At 42.4% G+C, this 14,001-nt stretch overlaps 1 protein-coding gene across 1 annotated transcript; it reads left to right on the top strand.

Moving 5' to 3' along the window:
- Positions 1–696: 696 nt before the first annotated feature.
- On the top strand, positions 697–13,060 carry LOC106913599 (alpha-tectorin-like). Its single transcript, XM_088001081.1, has 19 exons — positions 697–766; positions 1,784–2,184; positions 2,274–2,850; positions 2,930–3,513; positions 4,016–4,568; positions 4,662–5,260; positions 5,461–5,615; positions 6,560–6,960; positions 7,095–7,291; positions 9,578–9,973; positions 10,057–10,340; positions 10,431–10,708; positions 10,810–10,929; positions 11,129–11,313; positions 11,400–11,560; positions 11,737–11,988; positions 12,078–12,237; positions 12,314–12,419; positions 12,511–13,060. The coding sequence occupies exons 1-19, from the start codon at positions 697–699 to the stop codon at positions 12,630–12,632; spliced, it is 5,601 nt and encodes a 1,866-aa protein (XP_087857207.1). The 3' UTR covers positions 12,633–13,060.
- Positions 13,061–14,001: the final 941 nt, after the last annotated feature.

Here is a 14,001-nt window from a genome sequence, read left to right as displayed (position 1 = left end):
AAAGTGGGCAGTAAGTGTATCTATGTAGTCTGAGTGCCAAGGTGAGACCCAATTGATTTTTTTTCACATGTGGAGCAGTCTGGCTTCCGCTATGATACTCCACTTAATATATACATGGGACATTTCTTTGGGTTCATTTCAAATATAATAGACATGGAAAAGAGAGATGAAAAGAGAATACATGTCAACAACCTAGAAGTCTGTTTCTACACTTGCAGAAAGAGGGAGAAAAGCAGTCAAGAAACCATACCAACAAACAACACATGCATACATAATGACAATTATAAGATCATAAAAAAGCATAAGCTAATTCAAAACGTTTTTAGAGGCAACTGCAGAACAAAACTGAAAACACACCTGAATCGAAACACCTGTGTATGTGTGTGGTTGTGATCATGCTGGTGTATACAAAAATGTTCAATAGCCACAGTTATCTACTGGCCCTGGAGGAAAGAGCACCAGGAGCTCTACTGCAGTGACAACCACACCTCCTTTCACCCTCCGAGCAACTACAAAGTAGAAGACAAAGGAAGCTGCAGCCACACTTTCATAGATTGCAGTGGCAACTGGCACCAACCCTCGGCCACTATCCCCAGCCTACCATAGCCAGAATCAGCCAATCAAGACAATGAAACACACCCTATGCCAACACTGAGTTGGCCAATAAATCAGACCCAAAAAGGCGGACCAACCCTAATGAAAACAGCTAGCCAGAGCAAGCACATGCACCACTACATAGGCAAACAAACAGAGGCTGTCAGCACCAGTAGGTCACACAGACCTCACCATGCACCTCCATGCCCACCACACCACTTAAAGGAAGGATCCCAATGCAACAAATCACACTGTGGCACAGAAATGCCGCAGCACGCACTGTGAACGAGGCAGCACCTCCTCTCAGACCAGGAACCACCAACATCCAGGTCAGCTAAGCAATAATGACAAAATCAAGCCAACCACAGAGACAGCAACATCACTATATGTCCTCAGGGACACAGCCAGAACCATCAACTGCAGACACACATCACCGATCAGGGACCACAAAAAAAAACAAACAAACAAAAAAAAACAAGTCACCACAGACCAGCACCACACAGAGGAGGGTAGAGCATGTCTCAAAACAAGAGCTGCTCACAAATCCCACATTGTGAAGATGCATTACACCAAGCCTGAAAAATCAAAACACCCCTGCAAAAGTGCACCCCCCTGGAAAAAAGCCCTCCAAAACATCCATGTCCAAGAGCACATGCCTGACATCCCTACATCAGCCTGAAACAGCCCTTTCAGAAAGCCCACACTCATAAGGAGCAAAAAGTCCATACAGTGAATACCAAAATCCACCGTGAAGTCAAGTCCATCACATCCTGAAACAACCCAGGCCAGATAAACCAAACCACACAGACCAGCTGACACTGTTTCAAAACAAAACCAGAGCCACTAGATACCATAAACTACATGCCGGGAATCAGAATCTGAACCAGAATCACCCAAACAACGCCTGATCCCTATGCAAGGCTGTCCCCCCAGCCTATCCCAAAAGAAAAGCTACACCTGCCCCTAACATTCAGAAAATGCCAAGAACACAAAAGACATAAGACACCTAGGCTGATTTTATCTTATCCCCTCCCAAGGACTACTCCTGACCCCACACCAGTATTTTAATTCTTTCTCTTTAACCCATTCATTTTCTGATCATTCTAAATGTGACATTTGAAACACCACCCCAAACTAATTTATCATTACAGCAGCCTTAAAATTATGCCTGCTCTTTTTTTGCTTAAAGGACAATCTGTTCAACTTGGCGACTCTTTCTGGAGTGACAGCACCTGTGCACAGAAGTGCACCTGCACCAGAGCAGGGCTGCAATGCTCCAACAATCCCTGCTCCTTTTCCCAAATCTGTCGGCCAGCTGCCTTTCAGTACTCCTGCCAGACAGTGCAAAGACGAATGTGCACCGTCAGTGGAGATCCACATTACTACACCTTTGACAACTCAGTGTTTCACTTTCAAGGCACATGCACTTACGTTCTGTCAGAGCAGTGTCAGAACGGACTGCCCTACTATAGAGTGGAGGGGAAGAACGGGCATCAGGGCAGCACTCATGTTTCATGGACACAACTGGTCAAAGTCTTTGTTAATGATGAAAATATTGAGCTGGTTAAAGGACATCAGGGTCAGGCCAAGGTAACAGGACTTTCTTACTTTTTGTAATATAGACCCTGAATTTTGTGTTTTGTTTATATTTGTAACTATTTTTGTTGCCATCCTTACAGGTCAATGGAAGCTTTGCAACCGTACCGTTTTCCCTCAGAAACGGCTCTATCCAGGTTTATCAGTCAGGTTTCTCTGTGATCGTCAGCACTGACTTTGGCCTGATGGTGTCATATGACAAGTACTTATATGTCCGGATCAGTTTGCCCTACACTTACCAAAATAGCACGTGTGGGCTCTGTGGAAACTTCAACAATCGCCCTGAAGATGATTTTAGAACCCCTCAGGGTGAAGTGGTAAGCTCTGATGTGGTTTTTGCCAACAGCTGGAAAGCACCTGGTGACAATGAGCCTGGTTGTGACCCTCAGTGTGAAGGTCTGTCCTGTGCCGGCTGCACAGCAGCTCAGACAGCACTGTACAGAAACTCTGCCCACTGTGGTATTCTGGAGAACAGCACAGGACCGTTTGCTGCATGCCATCAACAACTCGCTCCAGGATTTTTTGTGGACAGCTGTGTGTATGATCTCTGCGTTGGCGGAGGGTATCAGCCCATTCTGTGCCAAGCCCTAAATGTCTACTCAAGTCAGTGTCAACAAAATGGGATCCAGCCACAAAGCTGGCGACGTCCTGGCTTCTGTGGTATGTCTGCTAGTCTCAATTTGAAAAGTAAGTGGTGTTAAATATTCAAAGTTTGAGAATAAATGTTTCTTGTGTTTAGAAATCCCCTGCCCAGCCAATAGCCACTTTGAGGCCCAGGGTACAGGATGTCCACCTACATGTGTCAACCCCAATTCCACCTACAACTGCCCCCTGCCTGATCAAGAGAGCTGTGTCTGCAATTCAGGCTACATCCTGAGTGGAGGGGTCTGTGTCCCTCATGCTGACTGTGGCTGCAGCTTTGAGGGTCACTACTACCGCTCAGGAGAAACTGTCATACTGGATGCAGACTGTGGGAGGCGCTGTACATGCAGCTATGGCTCCATGACTTGCAGCTCTCACAGCTGTGGCCCGCATGAGTCCTGCAGGGTGGAGAATGGAGTAAGAGGGTGCACACCAAACAGCTTTGCAACATGTTGGATCAGAGGCCCAGGATCATATCATACATTTGATGGAGTGATGTACCAGTACCCAGGAGCATGTCGCTTGACCCTTGCCAAAGTTATGGGATCCTCTGATCACTCACACTTCATGATTACTGTGGAAAAAGTTCCACAGGGGCCACAGGGTTTCTCCAATGTGTTAAAGTTTGAGGCAGAAGGAAGACAAGTTGCTATTGAGATGGCAAGTACTAGCACTGTTAAGGTGAGTGACAAATACATTTTCACATATAAAACAACATGAAATTAAGAGTAGCATCTGTTTTCTTATGTTTATGAAGTAAGACAACTACTATTCACACACTAAAGAAGTTTCAAAAATAGCATATGTTTTAGATTTTGGACTGCATAAAATGCATAATTACCAGAGCCCGGATCTATTATTAACTTCCATTCCTTTAGTGTGGGTGTAAATAGGAGATAATTTGTACTTTAGTTCAACCAGACTCACTTTGCTAGCAACCTTTGGAAAAAGGCATTTATCTAAAACTGTAATATTCAGTGTTATTGGTTGGTAGCCTGTGCAAAAAGATATGCTGATAAAGATGAGTGTATAAGGTTTTAGGTCATAAGTATAACTAAAAATGAAACTTGGTGTCCCTCAAGTAACATGTTGGTTTGGGCAGTTTGAAAGATTATTCTGAGTAGACTTAAATTAAATAAGTAAAGGAGAAAAAAACAGTAACTTTTTCTTTAATTTGTTAAAGGTTGATGGCCAGCTGATCAGACTGCCATTCAGCACTGGGTCCAACAGAATCCGCATCTTCCAAAGCAGCACTCACAGTGTCATCCTTCGCACAGACTTTGGTGTAACTCTGCAGACTGTCTGGCCTCACTTTGTCCGTGTCACTGCACCAGGTGTCTACAGTGGTTTACTAGGTGGACTTTGTGGAAACTACAATGCTGACCAGCATGATGATTTCCGTACACCCAATGGCACTCTGGTCAGTGACCCCCAGGTGTTTGGGGACAGTTGGCGAGATGGCTCCCTGGCAGATCACTGCGTGGAAAACAGACCTCATAACTCTACAACTAATTTCAATTCCACTGAGTACTGTGGAGTTCTTACTTCACACACTGGACCATTTACATCATGTTGGGCTGCAGTGAACCCATGGCAGCAGGTAGATGCATGTATAGATATCCTCCAACGCTCCGGTGATCCAGCATCAACACTATGTGAGGTCCTACGAGATTATGCACTGGTGTGTCAACATAACGGTGTATCCCTGGGACAGTGGAGGAATGCAACAGGCTGTGGTAAGTTCTAGAACCACATTTGATAGAGATGTCTTTGAAATTAACATATTCATCACTTTTTACTTCTTTTGCCTTTGTGCCCCCCCCCAACAGAACTAACCTGTCCATCAAACAGTCATTATGAACTCTGTGGAAGTTCATGTCCGTCTTCCTGCCCCAGCCTCTCCTTCCCCTTCACCTGTGACACTCAGTGCCAGGAGGGGTGCCAGTGTAATGATGGGTTTGTCCTCAATGGTAACCAGTGTGTGCCTCCAACATCCTGTGGATGCTTTCATGATGGACGCTATCGGCAAGCTGGTGAACAGTTCTGGGACGGGGAAGAATGTCAGAGCTTTTGCACCTGTAATGGTGTAACTGGTATAGCCCAGTGTTCCCCAAATGCATGTGGACCTCAGGAGTCTTGCAGTGTTGTGGATGGTGAGTTTGGCTGCCATCCCAACCCTCATGGCACCTGCTCTGCCTCTGGAGACCCTCACTACCTGACCTTTGATGGCAAGGCCTACGACTTCCAGGGAACCTGCCGCTATGTTCTGGCAACAGTTTGCAATGACACTGTGGACCTTCACCAGTTTTCTGTAGAAGCAAAGAATGAACCGTGGTTTGGACTGCCAGTTTCAATCACGGCTGAAGTTTATGTAGATATCTTTGGCTATGAAGTGCGTATGTCAAGAGACAAGAAGGGTACTGTGGATGTAAGTCAACCTTTCGCTGATAAAAGAGTGCTGCTGATGATTAAACTGTATGAAGTAGATTGGAAAGTACTTTTAAAATGCCAAACATTTCTTCTTGGCACAGCCCGATAAAATGTTCAATTCTTGAATGTCTGGATCATATATGTACATAGAGGATTCATTTCATGAACATCCTCCATGAAATACTTTCTTTTTCACAGGTGAATGGAATCACAAGAAACCTGCCTGTGGTCTTCAATGGAAGCCTGTCAATTTTTGGAAGTGGATCCCAAACATTTGTCAAAACAGATTTTGGACTGAGCGTCATGTATGATGGAAGTAGCACAGTGTCCATTTCTGTGTCTCCAGAATACAGGTAGCCTATTTACTCTTTCGTAGAACATAAGTCTCATATTATGTTCAATTTCATTTTGCTCAGTTTTACAGACATTTTGGACTGTTTAAAGAGTATATATCATCATTGGATGTTTGTACATTCTTAGGTAACAGTTTTATTGTAAAATGTACTTTATATTTTGTACTTTAGTTTTGCAAAGGATTTTTGTTTGTTTTCTGTATGCCACCCTGCCACTACCTAAAAACATCCGAATTATGAGATCAATAAAGTATATCTGATCCAATTTGATCTTATTTGAAAAACTTTTACATAGCTATTGTCAGAAGCTCACACTCTTAGATTCGAATTTTGCTAATTGGCTTGCTAATGATATTCTAGAGCTTTAGCCAGCAATCTAACAAGCTTGTTAAGGACATTTTACCAACACAGCTAGCTGTGAGGATTTGAGTTTTCTGTTTATTTTGGTTTTTTTCTGTGTTTATTTTGATCCTGTTCCCTGTGAGTCTCTGTGTTGTCCTGTCTGCTCCCTAATTGTTTCCCAGGTGTGTCTCATCTTGTTGATTACCCTCTGTGTATTTAACCCCAGCTGTTGGTTGTCTTTGTCTCTTGTTGGGTTGTTGTCGTATGTCATTGTTTTCTGTGCCAGTCTGTTCAATCGTGGACCTTTTTCCTTCTGTTCTTCCCTGTGCTGCATGTATGTTTGGATTTTGTGGATTCTTCATTAAAATCATCATTTTTCTTCATTCTACCTGGGTCCTGCTGCGTTTGCCTCACCTCCACCACACCATATCATGACACTAGCAAGGTAGCTAGTTTGCTACTGAAAATACATGTTTTAGACATGTTTTGTCCTATTCATTTTCAATACTTTTATAATATTTTGTTTTCTTGCCTATGATTGGGTCTGTCTGATCATTATTCAGTTGTATGAAATTAGCTTTAGTCTTTCTTATCTTGATCAGAGGAAACATGTGTGGACTTTGTGGAAACTTCAATGGAAATCCAAATGATGACTTCCACACTCCAAGTGGAGCATCGTCCAACTCAGCAGATGCTTTTGGAGCAGCTTGGAAGGTTCCTGGGAACTACACATGTAGTGATGGCTGTGGCTCTTCATGTGCACAATGCAATGATGACCGATCTGCCAGGGCTCAGTGTGAGGTGATTCAGGCAGCTGACGGCCCCTTCAGCTTCTGCCACGAGGAGGTGGATCCAGCACCGTATTTCAGTGACTGTGTCTTTGATGTCTGTGTGTCGGGAAGTCAAGGCAGTGATCTTCTGTGCAGGGCTATTGAGACATATGTCAGTGCCTGTCAGTCTGCTAATGTCCGAATCTACCCTTGGAGGCAAAACACCACTTGCAGTGAGTATGGAAGGCAGTGTACTATTAAAGTAATCCATAAAACAAGTATTTTTCTCTAAAGTCCTTCAAATTGGACTTCAAACTAATTTATTGAGTTTGAACTTATTTTAATTTTTTTCCCCTCATGTATAAAGGAATTGAGTGCCCAGCCAACAGTCATTATGAGCTGTGTGGAACAGACTGTGGCCACACCTGTGCCAGTAGCATTGATGCTGCCTGTGACCATGTTTGCTCTGAGGGATGTTTCTGTGATGAAGGTTTTTCCAGGAGTGGATCAAGCTGTGTCCCTGTGGAAAGTTGTGGCTGCCAATATGATGGCTTCTATTTCAATGTAAGTCATTTCATGTAACTTTATTCTTCATCAAGTTAGCTCTTACTGTTGAAGTCCTAAAAAAAACTCTTGTGAGGCGTTGACATATTGAAGGTAATTTGAGTTTTGGATTTCAAGGCAAAAACTTAATTATAATGACTCCTGGTTTGACATAACAAAATAATCAGCCAAATATCAAGAGGAGATCTGTGGAACTCCACAAATCTATTTCATTCTTGGATACAATTTTTACTTATTTGAAAGCATCAACATTCTTCACTTTCACTGTATTTTGATAAATTAACAAATATTGTTCAAACTAGTGTGCATGTATAAACATTATAGGCATGCTTCTTGTACTCTTAATAAAGTTTCTGAAGCAGCCATTAATCCAAAATTAGCATAAAAGACAAGTGATAGTTTTCCAAGAAATGCAACATTGAAGAGACTGACTGGTGCACTTCACCAAATGGCATGGCATAATGTGCAACAACATTATGCCATGCCATAATGTTGGCATGGCATAATGCCAACATTATTACATGGCATGGCATAATTACAACAACATTGCAACTAAAATCAGTGCATTCTGATTTTAGTTGCAAATCAGAATGCACTTTAATGAGTCTAATTGGATGAAGTTGCCATGTTTTAAAAGGTTTTGAGTTGTGTCTATGACTAGAAAAGCGCAACATTTCAGTCCATTTCTGTTCATTTTTGGGATAAATTAGCTGTAGTGACTTTATCTTAATTGCCCTGTAACTATTTGGGTGTTATGTGCTCCTGAGTTACGTTTGAGAATAAGTCATAGAGATCATGTTACACACTGGCACTCAGTTTGGAAATTTCTCGGACTGCACAGAGGGACCATTGGTAGCACTGTTGCCTTGCAGCAAGAAGATCCAGGGTCCAAATCCTGGCCTGGGGTCTTTCTGTATGGAGTTTGAATGTTATCCATGTGCATGTATGGGTTCTCTCCATGTACTCTGGCTTCCTCCACAGTGCAAAAACATAACCTTTTCTCTCTAAATTCTCATAGGTGTCAGTGTGTGCATGCTTGGTTGTTTGTCCTGTCTGTCTCTGTGTTACCCTGAAATGGACTGGGATCAGTGTAACCCTGCCGGACAACGAACAGAGTAAAAACTTGTGGGAAACAAATGACCCCATCTTTTAAGACCACAGGTGGGTTAAGAGATGGGGTCTTAAAGGTTTTCCAAAGGTACACTATATTGCCAAAAGTATTCACTTGACTCACACATGAGCTGAAGTGACATCCCATTCCTAATCCATAGGATAGAACAGCTTCAAGTCCTAAGAGTGGCAATAAGGTTTAGGAGTGTGCTTATGGGGATCTTGCTTATGGGGGTCTTTTGACCTGCCATACATGTCTTTACAGACGTTGCTTTTTGCTCTGGTGCACAGTCATGTTGGAAGGGGTCAGCTCCAAACTGTTCCAACAAAGTTGGGAGCAGGGAATTATCCAAAATGTATGCTGAAGCATTCAGAGTTCCTTTCACTGGAACTAAGGAGCCAAGCCCAGCACCTGAAAAACTAGCCCACATCATAATTCCCCCTACACCAAACTTTACATGGCACAGTGCAGTCAGACAAGTACCGTTCTCCTGGCAACCGACCAAACCCAGACTCATCCATCAGATTGTTGTGAGCAAATACTTTTGGCAGTATAGTGTACTTTAAATCTGACAAATGGATCTTATTAGAACACATATTCTAATTTATTGAATATGACTTCACTAGGGCTGCACAGTGGTGCAGTTGGTAGAGCTGTTGCCTTGCGGCAAGAAGGTTCTGGGTTCAATTCCCGGCCTTGGATCTTTCTGCATGGAGTTTGCATGTTCTCCCTGTGCATGCGTGGGTTCTCTCCAGGTACTCTGGCTTCCTCCTCTGGCTTCCTCCCACAGTCCAAAAACATGACTGTTAATTGGCCTCTCCAAATTCTCCCTAGATGTGAGTGTGTATGTGTGTGTATGTGTATGGTTGTTTGTCCTGTCTGTCTCTGTGTTGCCCTGCAACCTGTCCAGAGTGTACCCCGCCAACCCTGCTGACCCCACTGAGGGACAAGGGTGTACAGAAAATGGATGGATGACTTCACTATCCATCCCAGTAGGGTAACCAGGGGTACCTGTGCCTATCTCCAGTGGTCAATGGGCGAGAGACGGGGTACACTCTGCACAAGTCACCCGTCCATTGCAAGGCAATGACTGCACTAATGTTAAATAATGATTTTTATGATACAAATTGTGCCATCTTACCTTTTTTTATCTTAACTTTTCTCTGACCTTTCAGGCTGGTGAGTCCTTCTGGACAGACGGTTGCTCCCAACGGTGTGAATGTCAAGCACCCAATGTCCTGATCTGCAGTCCCTCATCATGCACTCCTGCACAAGAGTGCACCATCAGAGATGGCCAGCTGGGCTGTTATGATGCCATGTCTACCTGTACAGTATGGGGTGACCCACATTACGTCACCTTTGATGGAGCCTTGGCTCATTTTCAGGGATCATGCTCTTACATCATCACTGAAAGTTTGAGACACAGCAGCAATGAAACTCAGTACAAAGTCGTGGCCACCAACAAACACAGAGGAAACAACCTTGTGTCTTTCGTGTCATCAGTTGATATATACCTCTCAAATCCTCCAGAGAGTGTTCATGTCAGGCTCGGATCTAACAAGAGAGTCAAGGTAAACTTTATTTTAAGTTCAGAAAAACCAAGTTTTTAGTTTTAAAACCTTTGGTCTTACTCTCTCAACTCTCATCATAACAGGTAAATGGAGCTGAGGTTTCTCTTCCCACCACTACAGGAACGTTTGGTCAGGTGATGAGGCAGGGAAGTTACATAGTGTTTGATGCTGTTGATGTCGTAGTCCAGTTTGATGGCTCAAGTACTTTACTGGTCAAGATGGGCCGCAACTATCAGAACAGAGTCAGTGGAATGTGTGGGAACTTCAATGGTGATCCCACTGATGACAAAGTTTTGCCCAATGGTACTTTAGCCCAAAACGACAACCAGTTTGGCCACAGCTGGAAATCTGAGACAAGCGAAGCAGGGTGATTACGGTTATGCTAAATATCTTAACAATTGCAAACATTCCTACAAAAATCTGTTTCTAAATTGTCTATAACCAAAAACTTTTCTAGATGCGGATCCACTGATGAAAGTACTGGTGACGGACTAAGTGACTGCCGCTTCATAGAAGAATACACAGAACTGTGCAGAGTCATCACCAACACCAGTGGCCCATTCAGTTCTTGTCACCTGCATTCTGACCCACAACCATTTTTCACTTCCTGTGTTTACGATCTCTGTCTCTATACACCAGCCAATGGCATGCTATGTTCAGCCGTCTCTGCTTATGAGAAAACCTGCACCAATTTGGGTCTAAGCATTCCCGACTGGCGTTCTCCTTTGCATTGTGGTATGCTTGTTTTGCTCAATAAATTATCACAATAATGAGTGATTTTACACAATGTTTATGTTTTCAAACTTTCTTGGCCTTTTCTGATATATTTAATTCAGCTGAGATGGACCCCTGTGAACAGCTGGACTGCGCAGAGCATGAGTGGTGTGGTAAGAAAAATGGTGTGTATGGCTGCTTCTGTGACGAGCACCATCATCGACCCAACAATGAGAGCTACGGTAAGTGCAACACCATTTAAGCCTTCTGTTTTTCATAAGAACTGTAATTATAGTCGCATTCCAGAATCAAACATGATTTGGTTGATGATCCTTTACTGTTGGTGTTCTCCAAGTTTCAAGGATAAACTTAGTTTTTCTGCATCAGTTGGTTTAGTTTGTCACGAAATCTCAAAATATGTTTCTCTTTTGTGGTGAGCAGACGCAAACATTGAATGCTCCAGCAGTTCTGGTACCATGTCAGTATCTCGCTGCCAGCTGTTTGAAGCGGGCTTCCACTCCAGTGCTCTCCATCTCCAAGACAGCTCCTGCAACGGGACTCTTCAGGATGGACGACTCATCTTCCACTTTGACAATGATGACCATCTGTGTGGGACAGCTCTTAGGGTAAAGTTCATGAACTGGAACATTTCCTTTAAATCTTCAGTTATGTTACTTAACTTGATTGATAGCATTCTGTCATTTCTGTTTAGAGCAATGGAACTCACTTCATGTATGAGAACACTATTCAGGGGAATGTGGATCCTCATGGAGGTTTGATCAACCGTGAGAGGAATCTTCATCTGGATTTCTCCTGTATTTACCCTCTGGCTCAAGCTCTCTCCATGGCTGTGGGCATCAATCCTGTGGAGAGGTGATCATACTATTTTCTCTGTTTGCTTCCTTTGACCATTATGTCCAGTTCTCCTTCTATATCTTAATCAGTTATTCATTATCATTGAATCCTCTAAACAAATTAGATTAGCTTTGTCGGTCTATCGCATGCATTTAACTGGATGCTCACATTTAATCTTGGTTTGGATTTTGCAGCATTTTGAGGAAGAAACTTCCTGTTGGCACTGGATCGTATCGTGTGAGGATGATCCCCTATGAGGATGAAGGCTTCCACTTCCCCTTCAGCACTAATGGAAACATAGAACTGGAAGTTGATGAGATGTTTTACGTGGAGGTGCGAACAGAAGGGGTGGATCAGCGCCAATTTGCCACAGTTCTGGACTCTTGCTGGGCCACACCAGTCAACCAAGCAAACTACCCTGTCCGCTGGGATCTCATTACTTCGCAGTAAATTAGACCATCTTGTCATTCTTTATAATTTATTTCAGTGTCTTCTTGTTGACAGTCTAACTGATGCATCTGCTTCTGCTTCACAGGTGTCCTAATCCAGAAGATGGAACCGTAGAGGTGATTCAGAACGGCGTCTCCACTGTGTCTCGTTTCTCCTTCAGGATGTTCACCTTCACCAACCACACAGAGATTTACTTGCACTGCAGTGTCCACTTGTGTCTGTTGAGCAGCAACAACTGCAGAACTGTAAGTTTCATTGTGTGCTTTTTGTGGCTATATTAAGTTGCACACCTTTAATGTTGCTGTTCTCCTTTTTGTCCAGCATTGCTACCCGGGTCACCACACTCTATTCAAGAGGGACGTATCTTACCATGACTCTGCAGCTCTGTCAATTGGACCACTGGTACTCGGGGCACAACCAAACACTGGTAAAGTTCTATCACATCTTTATTATTTTGTAATTACTAAGATTATATTCCAATTGATTGTCAAAATCTATGCATCTCTCTTTTTTTATAGGTGGACTAATCCAAAGAAACGGTGTTAATCCAAAGATATTGATGTCAGATGGTACAGGCCATCTGGCATCAATTGTTACCCTGATTGTCAGTTGGCTGATGACCGGAATTCTGGTCAATTGAGATCAAAGAATAATCAGACTTTAAAATCCAGTAAATTTTATTAGCTATAAGAGGTGTTCTCTCTGTTTTAGATTGTACTCCTAATTAGGCGAGAAACAGAATTTTGCTTTTCAAACATCTAGAACTGTTGTGTATTAGATCATTTGTAGGATTAATGTAATGTTCAGTTTTCTTGTTTCTTTTCAGGGATTTGTTTACTTAGTTATTTGTGGTAATATCACAAGATGTTAAATATTAACTCTCTTGAATTTTAGGTTCCATGTATGCATATAAAGCTAATTAATGTTTGGAGGAATGATCTTGAAATGTCAAACTGAACGAAATTAAGTATGATTTTGTCATTATCTAAATTCTGTTTAAGGATGTTTTATGTGATGGGAGATATATGTACTCTGTTATGAAAGGGATTAATAAAAAAACCCAATTGATTTTATTGTGTACCTTTTCATGCTTTTTCCTGATGATAAAAGCGTTAAATTGTCCATTTCATGTATGAGATGTTCTGTATTATATTTTCCCCAGTTTAGGATCTTAATATTTAGTTTTTATGGTACGGCATTCAACCTCAGCAGTTGTAAAAATGGGTTAGTAAATAATCACCAATAAAATCCTTGGAAAATAAAATTGAAGACACTTTGAAGGATGAGGGTCAGGGATCATGAGCAGACAAGTAAACTAGAGGATATTCCCTCATAAGTTTTCCACTTTGTGGAACATCAGCAGCTCTTAACTGGAGTCTGTCCCCAACCTGGTGAGGCGGATGTTCTGCTAGTAGTGCTGGGTGTTGCATCCTCATCAGAAGCTGTTTTCTCTGCATTTCTGCACTGACCGCGTATCAAAAAAGGTCAAGCGGCAGTTGTTCAGGGCTAGCAACCACCGCGATCTGCTCGCTCCACTAGGAACTACGGACACAGTGAAAGCTCAAAGAATGTGTTTCTGTGAAGTCTACCCACTTTTTTACTAGTCTGCTCTCATGAGAAAAACTGATGATAAATCTATCTATATATGTCCGCATAGATAGATTGATAGGTATGGATGTATGTGACCAAAGTGTGTCTGGTCATATCTCTTTGCTACTCAGTGTTCCACTGAGTGGAAAATTCAATGTTCCACTCATTATCCACAGCAGTTCATTATCCACACAAAATAAATTTCAGTTGTGCATAAAGATCTTTTGGACATTTAACTGTTTTGCCTCATCTTGAGTCATCCTATGCAATAAGCCCAGCTATGCCAAATTAATACAATAGTATTTTCTTCATTAATGATAACAGTACAGGTAATATTCACATCTTGTGCTTGTACAGTAGAATAATAAAAAAAATATTGTTTATTGTGGTTGTTTCTGTTACCATTGAGGATATTTATA

This window comes from Poecilia mexicana, unplaced genomic scaffold (assembly GCF_051168715.1).
Source record: "Poecilia mexicana isolate PSO_F unplaced genomic scaffold, ASM5116871v1 scaffold_19, whole genome shotgun sequence".
NCBI lineage: Eukaryota > Metazoa > Chordata > Actinopteri > Cyprinodontiformes > Poeciliidae > Poecilia > Poecilia mexicana.
Note: the sequence above shows the minus strand (reverse complement) of the source record. Positions and strands in the feature narration are given on the sequence as shown.